The 22,499-nt window shown below is 42.1% G+C and overlaps 1 protein-coding gene across 33 annotated transcripts in view; it reads left to right on the top strand.

Annotated features, from left to right (window-relative positions):
• Window positions 1–22,499, top strand: part of LOC123512468 (CUGBP Elav-like family member 4) — a 754,341-nt gene that overhangs the window by 105,957 nt on the left and 625,885 nt on the right. For 3 of the 33 annotated variants that reach the window (XM_045268932.1, XM_045268905.1, XM_045268921.1), the window contains exon 1: window positions 6,898–7,087. The exons of 9 other annotated variants lie outside the window; for them this stretch is intronic. In XM_045268932.1, coding sequence (XP_045124867.1) covers window positions 7,022–7,087 — 66 coding nt within the window. In that variant the 5' untranslated portion in view covers window positions 6,898–7,021. Of the gene's footprint in view, window positions 1–6,630; window positions 6,859–6,888; window positions 7,088–17,889; window positions 17,940–22,499 lie in introns of those variants that run through there. 21 more of the 33 variants (XM_045268911.1, XM_045268918.1, XM_045268916.1 and 18 more) reach the window with 15 other exon arrangements.

Here is a 22,499-nt window from a genome sequence, read left to right on the forward strand (position 1 = left end):
GAAAGTGACGTAAATGCCAAAGGAGTTTAGTGGAAATACGGGAAGGAGTGCCATTAGCTGATATACGAATGCCAGGAGAGTTAAATGAAAGTGCCAAAGAATCAAAAGTGGCAGAGATGCTATAGCGCAAGGCACCTAGATCTGGCAGGCGTGGCGTCGCGGCAGGGCGGGGACAGGACAGTGCCACGCCAGGTGTATAAACGGATGAAAGTCTTTACCAGTGGGCCAAATAATTGCACCGGTTGTTGACTATAAAACATAAATTCCAAATTTCGCTTAATTGAATCAGCGCGTTCAATATACATGATTTGCCTTGGTGCGTATTGGAACATGTTTAAATTACAGTGACATATTCAGCCGCGCACATTGTCATCATATTAGTCACGTTATATTATATTACAAAGAATTAAGCCGTATTATATTTCACGCGTATATATCTCGCCGCGTATAATCAACAACGACCCGCCGCCTGCAAAATGGTCCAATGAAACCCTACACGGAATCCGCTCTTGCTACGACATCACCACCGCCACCGCCACTATGCTCAATATTCAGAAACGCCTTCCCCTCTCACTACGACAATGTTTCAAGACCACAGAGACAACTAACCGGGTTTTCAAGACAATTTCTCCTTTTAACAAACTAACTAGAAATCTTGCCAGTCCATCACCAGAATCATAAAAAAAACTCTTAAAAACACGAGTATCTTCAACTGGAGCCTTTGGTAAGCAGTGATGGTGAGAGAGCAAAGCGTTTAAGAATACGGGGTTATATCGCTCCATGTGTTCCTGTACGTCATGGACACTCGCACCAACACGCACACGGACACTCACAAGGCTCCACAAACACATGTACATCATTACTTATTTTACACGCCACAGACACGACTACGTACATTCATTCATACATTCACGTACATTTCACGGACACTTACACTCAACACGGGAGCTTTCACGGACATTTGTATACTTTACTTAAACAAACACAGCACGTACGTACATATACACACGCACGGACCTACATGGACGCTTGTATACCCTCACTACACACATCAGCACGCTACGCACGGACAATGAACATACCACGGACGTCACATTTTTAAACCACAAATTTACAGGATTACACACTCACACCCACCACGAACCTGTCACTGTTACATCCACCACAATCACGTACACTTACTTCAATTCAAGCACCTACCACGAGCACTTAGTCCCACCACAGTCCTCTTTCATGAACACAATCACGAACAGACGTCTCACTCTCACTACGGACCACACCCCGCCACGGACACTTCCACGGGCGGTATCTCTCTCAGATTTGGCTGCTTACAAGGGTGCTTTTGTTGTGTATGTATTTGTGGGGTTATGCATATGCTAATGCAATACACGAACGAAATGCAGAAAGGAGGAAAAGAAGTGAAATTGAAGGGGGGTCGGGGCTGGGACGGTGGTGAGGGTTTGGGGGGAAGATGGGGGTGGGTGGAGGGGTTGTTGGTATCGGGGAGGGATGTGTGAGTAAAATGTTATGTGCACATGTACCTGTAAGGGGACAAAGGGTATTTTTACAGAGGTACACATGAGGGTATGAAATGGCTGTGTGTGTGTGTGTGTGTGTGTGTGTGTGTGTGTGTGTGTGTGTGTGTGTGTGTGTGTGTGTGTGAGTGTGTCTACCATCCGTCCTTTTTTCCCTTTTGTCTCCCTTTTGTATATGCCTCTCGATATTCTCCCTTTTATCCCTTTGTGACTCTCTCTCTCTCTCTCTCTCTCTCTCTCTCTCTCTCTCTCTCTCTCTCTCTCTCTCTCTCTCTCTCTCTCTCTCTCTCTCTCTCTCTCTCTCTCTCTCTCTCTCTCTCTCTCTCTCTCTCTCTCTCTCTCTCTCTCTCCCTACTATTGGAGTTTCGCGGTTCACTGAGAATCACTTTTTTTTTTCTTTTCTTATCGATCTGTTCCTTATTGTCCTGACACTCCCCCTCGGCACACCTGTTTACTGACCCCCTCCTCCTTCCCCTCTCCCACGTCCTTCCCCTCATTCTTTTTTTCTACCTCTACTTCCTACTGTACTGTCTCCTTTTGTTCACTTTTCTTCTAGCCTAGATTTATAATTTTTTACATTTTTTTTGTTAATTTTTGTTTTTAGTGTCCTAACTTTATCTCTCGTTTCTTGTTCAGTTTTTTTTTCCTTTTCCTTTTTATTTCATCATCCTCCTCTTGTATTTCTTCTCATCTTTTATTTTGTATCGTATTTCCACTATCTCCTCTTCCTCTTCCTCCTCTTCGTCTACCATGTTTTTCCACCTCTTTCTTCTCTATCTATATTTCTATCTTCTTTCCCTCTTCCACATCCTCTTCCTCCACCACCAACACCACCATCTCGTCCTCCTTCCTTCTCCTCCTCTCTCCTGCTCTTCCACTCACCAATGCAGGGAAGGAAAGGAATGAGGGAAGTGATATATCAAATTGTAACTGCTTAGTGGGTAATTCCTCCATCTCATCCACCTATTTATTCATATCCTCCTTTTCCTCCACATCCAGCTTCCATCTCACCCTTACACCAAAGATAAGGTAAAGGGAACGAAGGAAATGGGCAAAAATAAGACATAATGTGTGTTTTTTTTTTTTTTTTTTTGAGGTAGGTTGTAACTTGACACCATCCATTTCCTCGTCTTCCTCAGTTTCTTTTAGTCACCAAAGGAAAGGAATAGATGGAAAATGGAAGGAAAATGATGCTTGTGTGGCTTCTGTGTTGAAATGTTCTGTTTTGTAGGCAGTAATCGGATCTCTCTCTCTCTCTCTCTCTCTCTCTCTCTCTCTCTCTCTCTCTCTCTCTCTCTCTCTCTCTCTCTCTCTCTCTCTCTCTCTCTCTCTCTCTCTCTCTCTCTCTCTCTCTCTCTCTCTCTCTCTCTCTCTCTCTCTCTCTCTCTCTCCTTATCCTTTTCCTTCATCAGGTAAAAAGAGAACGAAGGAAATTGAGAGAAATATAAGGAAGGAAAGGCAAGGAGTATATACATGAAAAGTCATAATGTTTTTGGGGTAATAAGTCCATATCTAGTCTATTTGCACGTCCTTCTCCTTTTCCTCCTCCTCCTCCTTCTCCTCCTCTTCCTCCTCTGCCTGTACGTACCCAGAAGAAATAGGAGTAAAGGAAAATGATGTGAATTTTATGTTTCATTTCGTGGTCACTAACACTTAGGATACGATAAATAACTGATAGGAAGAGAAAGAAAAACTCTGTGTGTGTGTGTGTGTGTGTGTGTGTGTGTGTGTGTGTGTGTGTGTGGACCCCGCTAACTCCACGCGCCTGTTCGTTATTGGTGGTTGCGGATAATGATTCTTCCACCTCGCTAAGTGAAGGTATAATGGTCGGCGGCAATGTCCGGGACAATATAGCACGTGTATTGATTCCCCCTGCCATGACAGAGCGCGCCACGTGCTGCTAATGACGCCGGTGATGAAGGCATGACAGTAATGAATGGGTGTGTCTCTTACGCTGGCTTTACTCTCCTTTTTTTCTCTCTAGGTCCCTTCACTCTTCCTTTCCGCCATTCCTATGAGGGCACTTTCCCGCCTGCTCACCCACTCGTGACTCCGTTCAAAAATTCAATCATGCAAAGCTGTTTTATTGGCTCTACGGGAGTGCCAGGTCTGCAAGTGACAGCAGCGCGTCAATATTCACCAGATTACTCGGAATGAAGCGAAATATCATTATGCCAATACCAGAACGCGACGCACACACACACACACACACACACACACACACACACACACACACACACACACACACACACACACACACACACACACACACACACACACACACACAAAGAGAGAATGAGAGACTGTGAAAGGTAGAAACACACACACACACACACACACACACACATCAACATATCATCGACATGCTATTTTCGCCGGTAATACACTGTGTTTGTTAATTAGGTTAGCGATAAGTGAGATTAGAATTAACATACTTTTCCCCCCACCCATGTCACGTCATTTATTTCACACGTTTATTACTCGACTGAGATTGTGGTGGTGATAGTGGTGGTGGTGGTGGTGGTGGCGGCGCTGGGTTCCCGGGTGTTTAGTGCGGGAAGGGGATCGAAGGCAGCGTAATGAGGTATTTGTTCTGAGGTGTTGGCGTGTCGAGGGTCGCCAGGAGGGGCCGAGTGTCGCGGAGTGTGCCTGGCCCGGGGTGAGGTGAGTGAGTGACTGCTTCTGCATTGATCGCTAATGTGTGGGAGTTGAGTCAGGTTTCGGCGGGGAGAGAAGGCGCTTTGTGGGAGAGAGAGAGAGAGAGAGAGAGAGAGAGAGAGAGAGAGAGAGAGAGAGAGAGAGAGAGAGAGAGAGAAAGAGTGTGAGTCTGTGTGTGTGTGTGTGTGTGTGTGTGTGTGTGTGTGTGTGTGTGGGGAGCAGGAGAGGAAAGTGAACATCTCCTTTTTTCCATGACCCAAACGGCCTCAGACTAACCCAACAATAAGTGCAGGTCTGCCCCCAAAGTTGCAGGAACTTGGAGTAGGCACACTGACGTCACCCCGCGAGCAGGTCAGATGTACGATGCTGCTTCCCTCACCCTTACCCTGTACCTGCCAACTATCCCCATGCCCCCTTCTAACTTCCCCATGGCGCTCCCTTCCCTCCCCCATCCTCTCTTAAGCCGCCGCCACACCTGAGCTGCAATAACACAATAGCACCTGTAGTTATGGGTTCCGGGGGACTCACAAAGCCGCGTCCTCTGTGCCGAAGCAGAACTAATAGGGGAAGTATTTACGCGTCTAATCCTCCACATAATTGTAATGGCCAATATTGACTATACCTCGCTCGCCAAGCCACATTTTTGAGCACTATTACCACCCCAGCTAATGTTGCCAGTGCTTGCTTGGATAACTGAGCCAATGTACCTCGGCCAAATGTGCAATTATCGTCAAGCGTAGAAATTTCGTAGCGAGTGGCGCTGTAATGGCGTGTAGGTGGCGTGCGTGGAGGGCGTGGCGGGAGCAGGGCAGGTGTGGGGCGGTAGTCTGGCCGTGTAATTTGTTAATGACTTTTTTGAAGGTGGTCGTTAGAGTTGGAGGTTGTTATTGCCACTCTAGGCGACTGTACCTGAGGCACTCCATTGTTTGTTATTGCCACTCCTCCCGCTCTTCTCACGCCGCTTGAGTCATGAGTACTCCCGCAGGACGCTCTCAGGAAGCCTCTCCACTTAACACGTGGCTGCAGTGGTGTACAGAGACCCAAGTTGTGCGTGTCTTGCCGTCATGGAGAAGTAATCCAGAGTGTCGAGGTGATCTTCATGGAACCAGGAAAACAAGGCATTAAGAAACATGTAGATATTAATGACCTTTACTTATGGTGACGTCGTACACTTATGTTTAACGTGTTACATGAAAAGTAATCGAAAGTGTAAAATAATAATTATAAAAAAAAATCACGGTAAGATAACATTAAATCCGCTAGGAAACATTTGTACTGTCTTTTAATCTGAATGTACTATTTGTATTTATTTTGTTGAATATCTCAAACTTCTCTCTTTCATTTTCTTATTTCTAGAGAAGAAACACACCAAACACGATAAGGACAACATTTAAAAGCAAATAAAAAACAGAAAGACATCAAGGATAGAAGCTTTAAACGTGAGGAAAAGACACAAATACCATCACTATATCACCACGATAATTTTACTTGTTGATGTGGGTCTCGGACACTCTCTTGTTTCCCCCTGGGACACACAGCAAGGACCCCCAAAGCTGCACCAGAAAGCGACCCTAACCAACTGTTGAGACACCGCGCTTGACGGGTCGTTTTCCTCCCGGCGTGCACCTCATCGTTCTCTCTCACCTGTAGGCGTGTCCCTCCCTCCCTCCTCCCAGATGCGGGTTTGCTCGGCGCTGCCCGGCTTGCTGACAACTTCACTAAGTCACGAGCTATCAACTATCGACACTCCGGTTCATTGTTTTTCATGGCAAAGTTGCGTAATGGCAAGGACGAGGGGCGGTAAGGCTGGCGGCCGCGGGAGGTTGTGTGGATGTGTGCGCGGCCTGTCCATGTTGTCTGAGAGCGGCCAATCAATATATCGACATTCCCTACGTATCCCAATTGTTTGATCCATATGGCGCTGTGCAGATGCGGCTAATTGTTAATGTATGTACATTTATATGTCAGGCGAGAATTATGTGCAATAGCAGAACAGATGTTGTGAAGCATTTCGGGCAGGTGTTTCCCAATAGGGGTGCAGCGAGCGGGCACCTAGAGGAGGGAAAGACAGGTGTAACAAGGGGTTCTGTTTATTATAAAGTGGCGGAGGTGATGGCTGCTAGGAACATATCTTATCGCATATTGATCAAGATGTGTGGGCGTGCGACGCGCGTCTGCACCTGCCGCCCCCGTGGCCTGGCCTGCAGCTCACTTTGCCATTGCACGATCAATGAATTGTTTCGTCATTGGTATTGCATGAGTCACACGACCTGAGAGAATGTCTCGTCGATAATAACGACGAGCGCCACAACACACCTCTGGCAGGCCCAAGGAGCAGCCGCCATCTTAGCTCACCTGTTGCTTACGTGGAACTTGCTCAGCCAATCATCATGTAGCTCTCTGCTCCCGCCGCTCGACCAATTGGCGTCAGTCAGTGGGCCTGCAGACTCCTAACGCGCCTGCTGATTGGCCACGGTGGCTCATTCTTTTTTGTTTACAGTGCTCTGATCCATTAGTTTTTGTGAAAATTCGTGAAACAGGTTTGTTTGTTGGCCCATAGAGGCCATTGAGTGCCGGCGGGAAGCGAAGTGGTGATAGCGGCGCCCAGGTGAAGGGAGAGCGGCGGGGCAAAGATGGAGACGAGGGAGCCGCCAGCCAGCTGTTGGTGAGTGTGGCCGCTACCGCCGCCTTCCCTCCACGCAGATGAGCCATTTTGCAACAATTAACGACCTCACACTGATAACTAATGAGGTTTTAAAGGCGGGCGGCCTGGATGCACACAGTGTCGACCCGTGTGCGTGTGTACTCCTAAGGGTGTGTGTGCGTGTATGTGTGACCGCCCATCTGACCTTCGCCGGCTGCCTCCCCGCCTCCCTGATGACGGATCTCTATTGGTACTTATGGATGACACATACTGTACACACACACACACACACACACACACACACACACACACACACACACACACACACACACACACACACACAAATACACACACTCACAAACACACACACATGAAATATTTACAACACGGCGTGGGGCAAAGTGTGTCAGTGTGTGGATGCGTGCAAGGAAGCGTAAGGGAGTGAGGCGACATACAGTGAATCCCCTGACACTCTAGCTGTGTTAGGCGTGAGGTGTGACCCCGCCCGCGTTAGCATGTCGAGCAGGAACACGCCCGCAAGGAGATCCCACCCGTGTTGTCCTTCTCGCCGCCTTGTTTCTGTAATGCGGCAGGAGTTAGAGTGTCGTTTCTAGCTTGCAAGGCTTCGTGTGTTGATCATCTTGCACGTCTTGTTCCCCGTCATCTTAGTCAGCGGTCGATGTTATGTATATGCATGCCTTGTCACCTGCCACTTCCCCTCACCTGTTTGACCTGATGTATTTACCTGGCGGCTCACGGCTTACCTGCCATATGGAGCCGCCGTCACACATGAGTTTACCTGCGATGCTGAAGGAAAAATACGATCTAGAGATTTTTTTTTTTTATTTCTCTTACGTTTCTATGTGTGAGAAAGAATTTCGGATATTTTTTCTGCTTTCTCGACATAGTAACCATAGTTCTTATTTTATCATCGTAATGTTGCTATCGTTAACTTGTGACTTTTGTTTTCAATCTTATGGTTTTGCTTCTCATCTTCCCTTTGATTTTTTCTCGTGGTTATCCTGCTCTTGCCACGATGTTCCTTCTCTTCTCATTACTCGTCTCAACGCGTCGTTATACTGTTCGTCTTACCGCATTACATACCTTCTGAATGGCCTGTGTGTGTGTGTGTGTGTGTGTGTGTGTGTGTGTGTGTTGCAGTGTGCGTAGTGTACTGTGTATTTTTGTGTTTCTTTAACTTTCCTCTCGTCATAACAATATTAACATCACCACCTCTCTTTTCTCTTGATAATTTTCTCTTATCCTCACACCTAAGCCCATGACAGTCACTGACGAAGGAGAACCATGACCTAAGCGGCCAGGAACAGCGGCTTTAGGCGAGTGCAGACGAATCATTGAATCAGCGGCGGGCGATCGATATTTCACCCACATATTCCTTCAGTGCCTTGTAAGAAATGGCGTTTCGTGTCGCGGACTTGCAGCACTCAGCACTTTCCTTCCCATAGAGGCAGGGGAGTATTAAAGGGAGGCACGCCGCTGTGAATGGCTCTGAGAGGACCCGACACGCCACCCATCTTGAAAACAGCCACGCTTTGGAACCCTCGTGGAATTTTCTTTTAACAGTGTTCTCGATTTTCTTCTTTTTCTACTCCTTTACAGATATTTTTAAGCTTGCCATGTCTTATTTACTTTATTTTCTTACTTGTCAGTATTTAAAGTGTTGTTATTACTCTAAATTTCCAACTATAGTGGTTCAGTGATGTTATTTTCATTTATTTATCTATTTTTTTTTTTTGTGTGTGTTTAGTGGTGTTACATTTATTCATTTATTTTCTTTTTTTGTCGTGAGATTTTATGCAAGGTAGGCGACATGTGACTGCACTTTTTTTCTTTATTTTTTGGCGCTAATAATTGGAATGGGCCAGTGACTTCAAACATTATTGCAACTTATGAAAAAATTTATCTTCGTTGTGTGGATGGTCGGGCGGACATTGTGTAGCCGCGGGGCACGAGGCAAACATTTATTAGTTTTGGGGCTACAACATCGACGGCGGCCAGGCGGGGTACTGAAAGTGCGAGAGAGAGAGAGAGAGAGAGAGAGAGAGAGAGAGAGAGAGAGAGAGAGAGAGAGATGCCTGTTTGTCTATATATGTCTGTGTATTTATTCACTAACATCATACAACTCTTCACAAACGTTCCTGTGATCTCTTCCCTAAGTTTACTACTTCAATATGTGTGTGCGTGTGTGTGTGTGTGTGTGTGTGTGTGTGTGTGTGTGTGTGTGTGTGTGTGTGTGTGTGTGTGTGTGTGTGTGTTTACCTAGCTACCCAAAACCTAACCAGTATATGCATGACCTTGTTTCCATATCTACCTGCCTCTACTCCACCTTACGTGTGTGTGTCTGTTTGTCTCTTATCTCCACAAATGCTCCAAGAAACACCACAACAAATACCTCACACATCCTTTTCACTCTAAGCTTCTCCAGTAACCGCTAGAGAGAACCAGTAATAAAAGAGTTATACAAAGAGACTGCGCCTACATTCCTTCCGCGAAAACTTGAGGCAAGCTTAACTTTGGCCTTCCCTGCAGCCTTCCCTGATGGTGAAATCTGGGCAAGTGAGACAGGACCGGACAGCTCTTATCTGGCACAACCTCCGCGGCCCTCAGGCGTGCACGGATGTATAAAACGCATTTCCAGCAATATATATCGGGGAACACTAATATATTCTGCTCGGACGCTGCCTTAAGTTGTATTGGATGACAGTGTTCTTGTTGTCTTCTCTTCTGCTGCTGTTGTTTTTCTGTCTTTCTGTCTTTGCCTCTCTGGATTTGTGTTTTCATAGGTAAGCTTTCGTTGAGGGTAGGGTGAGTGTTTATAAAGGAAAATGCTTGTGTTGTTAGGTATTTTAAGGTCTGTTTTAACCCCTTCAATACTGTGACACATTTTTACTTGAGATTTGTGTACGATTAGAACATTTTATTGAGGTCAACAGATTAATGGCTACAGTCTTCATTACTTTAAACCCCACATGAGTTTCTGAAGCTGTACAGAATCACCCAATAGTAAGCAGAATGAATATGGAACGCGTCTGGTACCACTAACTCCTTCGTGAGATCATTAAAAAAAAAAAAGAGTAAGGGAAGATGCAAAAACCAATTAGCCGTACATATAAGGCAATTTCTGTGAAAAATATACCTACCTATGTTTACATACTCTCATTCACAAATTTGTCGTATGTTTCAAAGTTCCGTTTCAGGACCAACAAACATAAAAATCTGCTCATCTGTCTTCGTTTCTATATGTGTAAATGTAAGACCACGAGCATACGCGTCTCTCATATTGATCTCTCTTTCAGCACAGTTTGAACTATTATGGTGAAAGTTTGGCAGTAATTTGTGTTCCTGGGTATGTGTCAGAGAAGACTTGTGTATGAATGGCTGGTGTTCTATAGCCGGTATACTTTGGCCTAGTGTAGAGAGAGTTTATGTTGAAAGATATTGTTCTTTTTGACATGGCAAAGAGAAAAGGGACATGAAGGGGAAGGAGGAAAAAATTGATGTGACCAGAACAAGAAGAGACAGTCAGGTGGAAAGGAAAGGAAAAAGAAAGGAAGGAAGAAACCAATGGCAAAAAGAAAAGGAAGACGAAAAGGAAGGGTGAAGAAAATGATTTGACCAGAATAAGAAGAGACGGTCAAGTTGAAAGGAGAACTCAAAGAAAGGAAGGAAGAAACAGTAAGGAAAAACTGGAAGTAATATACCCATTAAGAATTTAGAAGCATCCATAGCAACATTCCTTCCGGGGACTTAAGTATCTATAATGTAAATTATCATAGGGAAGTGGAGTGTCACGAAATGCGGGACAACTACGGTGATGATGAAACAAAAGAAAGGAAAGAGAGAATATTAGGCGATGAATGAGAGAGATAAGTGGGGGTTTTGGGAGGTAGAATTTCCTTATCTATAATCTACACCATAATACAAAAGTGAGTAATAAAAAGTGAGGTAAAATCAACACCAGAACACAAGAAAAAAAAAAAGAGAATATTAGTCGATGAATAGGAGAAATAAGCGGAGTTTCAGAGAGTAGGAGTTGCATATATATAATTCAAGTCTATAATACTAAAGTGAGTAATAAAAATTTAGGTAAAATAAACACCAGACAACAACTATGAAGATAATTAAACAAAGGAAGGAAAAGAGAGAATATTAGTCGATGAAGGGAAGAGATAAGCGGGAATTTCGTGAAGGAGGGAGAATAGGAAGTGCATATATATAACCCTATACTCTAATACGAATGTCAGTTATAAAAAAAAGTGAAGTAAAATCAGCACCAGGCAACAACTATGATGATGAAGAAACTAAAGAAAGAAAAGATAGAATATTAGTTCATGAAGGAAAGAGATAAGTTAGGGGCCGCCGTGGTACAGTGGAACCATGCGTGCTTTGGGGTCCGAGTGTAGGTTGGGCTTTCTCACTCGGGACAACGGTTTCCTAGCGGGTGGGGTTTGAGATGAGATACCACAAAATGTACCTCCTTTAGCCCATAAATTCCCGTGAAAAGCCCACATGATATAAATAAAAAAAAAAAAAAGTGGAGGTCTCGTGTGGGGAGGGGGAGGTAGATCGTGCATAATGTATAATTCTACACTATAAAACGAGAGTGAGTTATAAAAAAAGTGAAGTAAAATCAACACTAGACAACAACTATGGTGATTATAAAGTGTTGGACATACAAGGAAACAATAAATGGTAAGTAGAGTAATGTAAGTAAACAATAAAAGCTGAACTAATGTAAAAAAAAAAAGAAAGGTGAAAAATCTATAAACTACTGACAAATGTGATGATTATAACACAAAAGAAGAAATATAATGCTCGGAGACACAGAGAAGCAACAAGCGAGCTATACTGTACTATAACTTAACTCCTTCAGTACTGGAATGCATATTTTACCTTAAGATTTGGGTATGATTAGATTATTTTATTTACATTAAAGGGTGTATGGATTTCAGAAGATTAATGGCCGGAGTACTCACTGTTTCAATCCCACAGGTAAATTCTGGAACTCCTTGCCTGCTTTTATATTTCCATCTTCCTACGACTTAACTTCTTTTAAGAGAGAGATGTCTTGATCCCTGAATTTTGATTAATTCTTTTGATTCTTTTATGAAGACTACAATTCAAGTGAGCCTTTTTTTTTCTCTAATATTTTTTTTTTGTCCTTGGTAGTTCTCCCTCTTACATAAAAAAAAAAAAACATGAATTTCTGAAGCTGTATAAAATTACCAAATAGAAAGCAAGATAATATAAAAAAAAAGCGCAATGGTACTGAAGTGGTTAGATATCCATAAAGGCTGATAGAGACAACAAAAAGCAGAACAGATACAACTATGATAAGACAAAATAAAATACTGTCGGGGGAGGCGTGGAGGCAATAAGTATAGTGCGTGGGAGAAGAGCAGGTAGAGTAGAGACGGGGGGGGGGGGGGGGGGTTGGGCATGGGGAGGACACTTAGCCCCCAATAATGCTGGAATGCTATGCGACGGAAATTGAGAGATATTTTTCGGGCCTCGCTCATCGGCCTATTCAGCTGAAGGGTTCATTTCCCGTGGCGAGCGATCCTTGACTACTGCATGAGGGCTGTCAGAGAGAGAGAGAGAGAGAGAGAGAGAGAGAGAGAGAGAGAGAGAGAGAGAGTGGGATGGTGGCGGTAGGCAGGAAGGAATATATACACACAGAAGGACAGCATAGACTATAAAAAGATAAACAAGAATAGACAGATAGACAGACAGACAGACAGACAGACAGATAGACAGACAAGCAAATATACAATCAGATAAGGAAGAAAAAAACAGACATAGATAAAGAGATTGAAAGGCAAACAAACGAAACATGAATTAAAATGATAATCAAACAGGTAAATATAGAAACAGACAAACAGACAGACAAATAAAGAAATAACCCACGAAACACTAAATTAGACAAACAAACAGGCAGAAAGACAAACAAAAAGCAAAAAAAAAAAAATGTTAGTGAGAAAAATGAGGAAGCGACCAGTGATTAGAATCCAATAAAAATCATGGAGGCTGAAAAAAAGGAAAAAAAAAACATGTCAAATCTGGAGAGAAAATGTTCCTGAGAAATGAAAAAAAAAGACTCGAGAACATTAAAGGTCAGAGTGAAAAGGTCATTGAGTTATTTGGCTTCCCTTTACTTTTTTTCTTTCTTTATCGTTCAACTTTCCTTTCCTTTAACCATTTCCTGTTGTATTACTCACTACCTATAAACACCGCCAGCCTTCCTGTACCTACGGAAAGACCAGTCACAATCACAGGTCTTTAAACATATCATACCTCTACAGTCTTATCCAAAGGAGTTAGCAAACATTTATATTCTTTTCAGCTATCGACTTTACTCTAATAATGGGTACAATACGATTAAGCTTCCAATCTTCCTCTATGTTAGGATCACAATTCTTCTAACATATAATATCAATCCACATTTGTATTCATTTCAACTGTAAGCCTTACTCTAATAATATGAGAGTACAGGCAGGGTTAGAAGACTAATAACCTTCCTGTCTCTTTTTTATGCATCTATTGAAGGAAGAGTTAGGACCGCAGTTTTTTTTTTTTTCTTTTTAACATATCATATCTCTCCGTACTTTTATACTCTGGAATTCCCAAGCATTTCTATTCATTTGAGCTATATATCCACACTCTTATCCCTCATAAACATTTCCATGTATATTTCTTTTGCAACTATTAGCCTTACTCTAACAATGTGAGAGTACAGACAGGGTTACAAGATGATTAATTTTCCAGTCTCACTCTAAGTATATCCTGAAGGAACAGTCAAGATCACAAGTCTCTACTACTCATTTCAACTATTAACCTTGTACTAATAATATAATGTTAGAACACAGGCTGCGTTACAAGACAATTAACCTGATATACCTCTTCACGTTTCGCTTTAATTCAGTATTCGTGAAAGCTTCATTGGGTCTCGCCTAAACTAAAAGCATTAATACCTGCTGATTCACAGTGAAAGTAGTAACAGTATAACCTCAGTTGTTCACTCCAATAGAAGGAAGTGAGGGAAAAATAAATCTATTTGGGAAAGTATTCACTGGACCCAGCACACACACACACACACACACACACACACACACACACACACACACACACACACACACACACACACACACACACACACACACACACACACACACACACACACACACACACACACACACACACACACAACGCAAGGAAGGGAACTTTACCAAATAGAAGATAGAGAAAAGACTGAATAAAAAGAAAATAAAAGCAAACACAAAAAGAAAAAAAAAGAAAAAAGTTAACCTGTCGTGAACAATAGAGAGGAGTTGTCTTTCTATTCAACAAACTTCCGCTAAAAGAAAAAAAATATATATTTCCGCCTCAAAAAAAAAAAAAAAAAAAGAATATCGCAAGAGAAAAACAGAGGAAAGAATCTTCAAGAGAATAAACTTTTGGGGTAAAAATTTGACGGACGGGCCGAGGGAACCAAATAAACTTTCCTCGCCGGCGTGCAAGAACAAGACAAATCTAAAATCACCTTAATCCCGCACGAGCAGCGAAGGAGGAAGCGGGAAAAAAATGCCGTGCTAATTATTGCCTCACGCCCTGCCAGAGAGAGAGAGAGAGAGAGAGAGAGAGAGAGAGAGATAATGAAAATAATGGTAAGTAAATTTTTTATGATATATGAAGTTAAAAAATGTCACTAAATTTTATAAAAGCAGAATACTAGTAATATATGTAAATGTCTAAAAATATAACGAGAGAGAGAGAGAGAGAGAGTAACAAAACAGAAAAAATCATAAGACACAGCTGATAAAAACACTACATCATCTAATACAAATAAAGCAATACCATACACACTAACACTGAAAGAGGACAACCACGTTACTATTTCCCAGTATACAAAACAGATACCAGCTAAACTCCAGAACTCCTTCCCTGCTTCTGTATTTCCAACTTCCTATGACTTGACTTCATTTAAGAGGGAGATTTCAAGACATTTATCTCTTATTTTTGACTACCTCTCTGACCTGCAAGGGGACTGGCAACTAACTGAGCCTTGCTATCTTCGTGTTAACCCTTGGCCACTTTTGCTACATATTAATATAAATACGTAAAAGTAAGTTACTCTCTTCCCTGAGTAGAAACACGTGCAGGGAATTGATAGAGAGGAGAGGACACGAGGGAAAGGCAGAGGACGACGAGAGAGGGAGAGGTCAAAAGGTGGAAAAGGAAAGAAATATAAAATTACGAAGGAAAAGCAACACTAAAAAAGTAGTACACCCGGAAATAAAAAAAAAAAAAAGGAAGGAGGAAAAAAGCCGTGCAAAAATGTGAAAGAAAAAGAAAGCTAGGAAGGGAACAGGTAGAGAGAGAGATAGAGAGAGAGAGAAACAAATAGACAAAGATAAACACAAATAGACAGAAAAATAGATAGGTAAATAGACAACCAAAGAGAAAGAAACGTATGCATGTACACAACCAGAGAGAGAGAGAGAGAGAGAGAGACAGACAGACAGACAGACAGACAGACAGACAGACAGACAGACAGACAGACAGACAGACAGAAAGAGAGAGAGAGAGAGAGAGAGAGAATGTTTATTATGAGGCTGAGGCGAGGGCGGCTCCCACTGGCCTGAACTTGTTAAGGGTTAGTCACTCATTCTGCGACACTTAGAAACTCGCCCTTAATGAGTTGGGGGGATGGCACTATCATTCCTCCATTTTTATGAGGCAAGTTTATAAGGAAAACTCTTTATGGCGTAAGTTTCCCTCGTGTCAGTGTCGGTGTTGCCAAAACAAGAGGTGAACCCTTCTGTCTTGCAATGGGTGAGACATGGGAGAAAGAGAGCAAGGTAGAGAGAGAGAGAGAGGGGAGAGGGAGTGTTGGATATGTGAGAGGACACGCCTGGTTCTTTGATTTATTTTTTGCTTTTTATAGTATACCTTGAAATAATTTTGGATATGTCTCGATCTTACGGCCAATAATTTCTTTGAGAGGCATTGAGAGAGAGAGAGAGAAAGAGAGGAGGAGAGATTCACACACCCAGACAACCACCCACCCATCCAAACACACACACACAAAAAAATCTCTCTCTCTCTCTCTCTCTCTCTCTCTCTCTCTCTCTCTCTCTCTCTCTCTCTCTCTCTCTCTCTCTCTCTCTCTCTCTCTCTTCACAACCATCACCACCACCACCTTTGCGCAAGTACTCCCTTTAAAGTCCTCGTTCTCGTTGTTACTGTTGTTTTCGTCTTATTTTTTTTTTTTTGTACCTTCTTCCTTCATTTCTCATTAAAACAATACCTCCTTGTTCCCTGCGAGTCGCTACTGTTTTGTACTGGCAGATGAATCGTACCCAGACGCGGCGAGGTAATGTGTGTGAGGAGCCTGCTACACACTCTCTCTCTCTCTCTCTCTCTCTCTCTCTCTCTCTCTCTCTCTCTCTCTCTCTCTCTCTCTCTCAGTTTTTCAAGGCCACAGAGGCGACTATCTAGGTTTTCAAGACAGTTTCTCATTTTAATAAACTAGAAATCTTTCCAATCTATCGCCAGAACCATGAAAAGACTCTTAACCCCTTCAGTAATGAGATGCATTTTTACCTTGAGATTTGTGTACAATTAGACAGTTATATTGACTTTAGAAAGACTCTATGGAGGTCAGAAGATTAATGGCCACAGTCTTCACTATTTTTTCTAAGCTGTAGAAAAGCACCAAATGATAATCAGAATGCATATGGAAACACGTCATGGTACTGAAGGAGTTAAAAGTACGAGTATCTTCAACTAAAGCCTTTGGAAAGTAGTGATGGTGAAAGAGCAAAGCGTTTAAGAATGATGGCCTTTATACGAATTCATGTTCGTGATTGTAAGAAAATGAAGGTGAAAGTAGTGATTGTTTGGGGAGAGTGTGTCGTGTCCAGTGGTCCTGTTGGTTCTGTTGTTTCACTGTGATTTTTTTTATTTGTTGTTGTTGTGTTTATATTATGTTTTTTTTTTTTCATTTTGTGTCACTGTTGTTGTTCTTGTAGTTTCTATGGTTATTGTTATTCATATTAATTTCATTATTGTTGTTTTTTTTCATTATTATTATCATTGCTGTTATCATTGTTGTTATTATCATTATTATTGTTATTATTGTTGTTATTATTATTATTATCATTATAGTTTTTGTTATTGTTATTGATACATGTGAAATTACTGATATGATCAATAATGTTTTATTACTATTTCTACTACTACTATTACCACTACTGCTACTACGACTAAAACTACTACTACTACTACTACTACTACTACTACTACTACTACTACTACTACTACTACTACTACTACTAAACCTTACCATTATTACTACTAATGTTCGTAGCAAGACTATGATTCTGTCCTATCTGATTAATCCCTTATATTGTGCCAGCATTACGCGAATTTCAGACAGCAGTGCTTGAAATAACAAAACATGCTTATAAAGAATTGTATATTGAGACCAAGAGCAAACGATGATGATCACAAACAAGGCAAATAACACACCACTAAAGAATTGCCACTAAAAAAACAACAACTGATAATTCACAATGTCACCATTTTAGCTTGTGTCTGTCTGTATGTTTGCCTGTCCTGTGAGACCAAGAGAAAGTAATGAGATGAACAAACACAAGACTAAAAAAAAAAAAAACAGGAAAAATAAATACAGTAATGATGATAATGTATTTCCAAACGTCACTTTGTGTTTGTTGATGTGTTTGTGTGTCCTGTGAAGCCAAGGACAAATAACAATTAAAAACAAACATAAATAAATAATAAAAAGAAAATAGCAACAAAACAACTCCTAAACCGTCACCATTTTACAATAATGTCCTTATGTTTGTCTGTCCATGCGAGAGAGAGAGAGAGAGAGAGAGAGAGAGAGAGAGAGAGAGAGAGAGACACCCAAACAAACACTAAGCTTTATAGTGAATTGTCATGTTTTGTGGCTGAGTGTTGAGTTTCTTCTCTGTCTTGTTTAGCACTCTTGTCTCTTCCTTTTCGCAGACGCTAAAGCTCATGTCTCCAGGCCTCCAGGTGTCTCGCGTCCCCCTCAGGTAAAGCGGCCCGCCACTCACTCACTGTAAATAGCGGCAAAAGTAACCGTGAGAAAAAAGAGTACCTGTGAGGAGCTGTAATTGGTCATATTCTTACGTCCAAGCTTTGACTTACAGCTTTAAGATCTCCTGGGCCTCTAGCTGCCTCCCTTGCTTTCCTCCTCTCCCTCTCTCCCTCTCTCTTTCCTCTCTTTCCTCTCTTTCCTCTCTTTCCTCTCTCTCTCTCTCTCTCTCTCTCTCTCTCTCTCTCTCTCTCTCTCTCTCTCTCTCTCTCTCTCTCTCTCTCTCTCTCTCTCTCTCTCTCTCTCTCTCTCTCTCTCTCTCTCTCTCTCTCTCTCTCTCTCTCTCTCTCTCTCTCTCTCTCTCTCTCTCTCTCTCTCTCTCTCTCTCTCTCTCTCTCTCTCTCTCTCTCTCTCTCTCTCTCTCTCTCTCTCTCTCTCTCTCTCTCTCTCTCTCTCTCTCTCTCTCTCTCTCTCTCTCTCTCTCTCTCTCTCTCTCTCTCTCTCTCTCTCTCTCTCTCTCTCTCTCTCTCTCTCTCTCTCTCTCTCTCTCTCTCTCTCTCTCTCTGCCTCTCTCTCTCTGCTCTCTCTCTCTCTCTCTCTCTCTCTCTCTCTCTCTCCTCTCTCTCTCTCTCTCTCTCTCTCTGCTCTCTCTCTCTCTCTCTCTCTCTCTCTCTCTCTCTCTCTCTCTCTCTCTCTCTCTCTCTCTCTCTTCTCCTCCTCTCTCTCTGTCCTGCTCCTCTTTCGCCATTTTCTTTCTGTAGTTCTACTTCTTTTTCTTCTTCTTCTTCCTTTTTGTCTGTGTTTCTCTTGTTTCTTCTTGATTTTCTCCTTATTTATTTTCCATGTGTTCTCTTTTTCATATACTTCTTTATTCTCTTAATCTTAGTTTTTTTTTCTTTTCTTGCTCTCCTCTTCTCATTCGTCATCAATTTCTTCCCTTTGATTTTCTTGTTATTTTCCTTCTCCTCCTCCTCCTCCTCCTCCTCCTCCTCCTCCTCCTCCTCCTCCTCCTCCTCCTCCTCCTCCTCCTCCTCCTCCTCCTTTAACCTGTCAAGTTTCTCCTTTTACTTGTCTTCCTTTTCTTATTATTCTTTTCATTATTTATTCTTCTCTTTCCCTTGTTTTCTTTCTCCTTATCCTCTCTCTCTCTCTCTCTCTCTCTCTCTCTCTCTCTCTCTCTCTCTCTCTCTCTCTCTCTCTCTCTCTCTCTCTGCCAATGTTGTATACGTCTAGTGTTGTTATTTGGTGATGTTGTGGTGTTGTGATGTGTTGTGTGCGTGTTTCTGTGTCCCCAGGTTGTTGTTTTTGTATTTGGTGTAGACGGTGTTGAGCGTGTGCTGTTCCCTGTGGTGTTGTAGGCGGTGGCTGTGTTTTCTCGGTGTTGTGTGCCTTACTATGTGTTGTGGTGTGTGTTGGTGGTGGCATCTGTGTGCTGTGCTGCGGTGTTGTAGCAGAGGGTGTTAGTTGTAGGACGTGGTATGCTAGTGGTGGTGGTGGTAGTAGCAGTAGTAGTACTAGCAGTAGTAGTGGTAGTAGTAGAAGTAGTAGTAGTTGTTGTAGGGCCAGTAGTAGTAGGAGTAGTAGTAGTTACAATTAATATTACAAATTGTAGAAGCAGTATTTATAATTGCTACTACCACTACTTCTTCTACTGACTACTACTACTACTACTACTACTACTACTACTACTACTACTACTACTACTGTTTTGTAATAGCAATAACAGTAGGCAACAGTATATTTTTCATTAATATCATGAAGTTACCTACACGAGCAGCAACAGTAGTAGTGGTAGTGGTAGTAGTAGTAGTAGTAGTAATAGTAGTAGTAGTAGTAGTAGTAGTAGTAGTAGTAATAGTAGCAGTAGCAGTAACAGTAGTAGCAGGAGAGCCCCATCAATAGTAATCATACCGAGCCAGTCGCCACAGTGGTAATTATGGTGGTAATGGCCGTGCGATTAATAGCAGTGGCAGTTTTGTTGTTGATTTAGTAGGCAGTGTGGGTGGTGATGATTGTCGAGTTGTTGTTTTAATTTGTTGCTGCTCTCTGTAGTGTTGCCATTGGTTGTAGTGTACCGCTGTAGTATTTGAAGCTGTACTACGAGCCCTGTTATAAATGATTATATTAGTAAATTTCAGAGTAATCAATATTTTAGTTTTCATTTAGTAGCACCATTGTTTTCATCTTTCATTTTTGCATTTACTATTTGTTTTCTGTTTCATCCAAGTTAGTAATGGTTGTAGTTGGCTGTGATGGTTGTAACTAGTGCTGGGTGTGGTGTTAGTGCCCGTGGCGTGTGGTGTGTTGTGTGTCCTAGTGTTGTGTCCAGTGGGTAGTGTAATAGCGGTGCCGTGGCCAGTTACACAGGTTGGGCCTAGTGTCTCCTGCTGCCCGTGTGTGTTGGTAATTTCTCTCTCTTCACTTATTAATGACTCGAGTGTGGACGTTGTATTCACCTCCTTACTGGCAGATTAGTCTTGTTGGACTCGGCATTAGCAGACCAAACACTGAATTCCTTATTGACTTTCCACTCTTGTCTTTCTTATTAACCCTTTGACTGCTAATAGTGGTGTTATTATTCTCCCTTCATTATAACCATTGCAGACTCTTTCATTAAGCAAAAAATAATGCTACATACATAAAAAAGTCACTCACAGCTGCTCGATCACTCATTTTTTTACCAGTGTTTTGAAATTACAGTCCAAACTTGTTCTATATTCTCAACTTATAGAGGACACAGCAGTCAAAGAGTTCATGCACATTCGTTCAAGTTAACTCATTTTCTACTAAATCGAAGACACTCTTATCCTTCATCTTTTCCTTCAGCATTACCGCCACTTCCTGTACACTCTCAGCCGGTTGTTTCTTCTTGACCTGCAGTTGACGAATGCGAGACCTTCACCTGGTAGTTCCTCAAGATGTGTTGCCTTAATATCTGCTTAACTTAACTTTATATGGTTTACAATAAGTACATGTGCGTGACATCTGAAGTGATATTAGAGTAAGTTATCTTTACTAGACTTTCTCTCGTCTCTCTCTCTCTCTCTCTCTCTCTCTCTCTCTCTCTCTCTCTCTCTCTCTCTCTCTCTCTCTCTCATAAATTGCTTTCATAAATAATTCATTACCGCTGAACGCCACAAGACCTCATACTCCCGCCTCGCTCTCCCACGCACAGTAATTGCCGCGGCGCACACCACATTGCTGCTCATTGTGGTCCGCCGCTGTGTTCGATTGAGCTATTTTTCTCTGACCCTCAGGCATTGAACCCGCCAGGCCCGTATTTGTTGTTGTATATTTCATGTGTGTGTGTGTGTGTGTGTGTGTGTGTGTGTGTGTGTGTGTGTGTGTGTGTGTGTGTGTGTGAGGGGATTTTCACGTATGGCTGTCCACTCGTCATGTTCATCCGTTTTATTTATTGATTTTTCTCTCTAATTCCCCAGTACCTTTTAAAACATCACTGGTGTTGATACGCATACCAGTCCCTGTGTATACTCGTGTGTGGTATTAATCCTCTGTGTGGTTGGTGGTTTCTTGGTGTCGTGTTTTGATCATATCGTAGTGTTTGCCCTCGCAGTGCTAACCTGTCATCTTATACCCTTCCTCTCTTTATTTTTGCAGGTAAGGAGTCGCTGTTTGGTTCCTCCAGTGTGTCAGTGTCCGCCAGTGCTCTCGATGCATTTGAAGGCTAAAGGTTTGGTTAGTTAGTAAGGAATGTATTGGTAATGAGAGTGATGTGTCTGCCAGTTTGGTTAGTTAATGACTAGTAATGGTAGTAAGTTTTGTGTTGGTGTAATAGTCATCGTTTATATATCGTACCTGCAAATATTGGGTAAAGATGTTGAAGAAAAAACTAGATGACATGTCTGCCAGTTTGGTTAATTAATGATAATAATTGTAATGGTAATGATAGTAAGGTTTGTGTTGGTGTCGTAATAGTCATTATTTGTAAGTCGTTTCAGCAATTTTTAGATGCAGATGCTGAAGGAAAACTAAGATGAAGATAAGACACAAGATGAGGTTTTGCTGATGCCTGCCAGTTTGGTCAATTAATGATAATAATTGTAATGGTAATGACAGCAATGTTTGTGCTGGTGCCGTTATAGTCACAATTTGTAAGTCGTCCCAGCAATTTTTAGATGCAGATGCTGAAGGAAAACTAAGATAAAGATAAGACACAAGATGAGGTTTTGTTGATTTTCCCTTTTCTTCACGAAATTGCTTGATTGGAGGAGGATGAAGACGAGGAAGAAAAGGAGAAGGAAGACTATGATACTGAGGAAGCAGATGAATGGAAGTGGAGGAATAAGAATAGGAAGTTCTGAAAAAAAATTGAGAGGGAAATAAGCAGATGCAGAGAGAAAAAAAAACGAAAGAAAGATGGAGGAATAGCAAAATGAAGGAAGAATGCGAAGAGAAGACAAAGGAGAAGTTTGAGGAAGATGAAAAGGTGATTGAAGAAGATAAATAAGAGATGGAAATAGAGGAAGAAGAACAGGAAGAGGTATATGAAATGAAGATATCAGAGAGAGAGAGAGAGAGAGAGAGAGAGAGAGAGAGA

This window comes from Portunus trituberculatus, chromosome 33 (assembly GCF_017591435.1).
Source record: "Portunus trituberculatus isolate SZX2019 chromosome 33, ASM1759143v1, whole genome shotgun sequence".
Taxonomy (NCBI): domain Eukaryota; kingdom Metazoa; phylum Arthropoda; class Malacostraca; order Decapoda; family Portunidae; genus Portunus; species Portunus trituberculatus.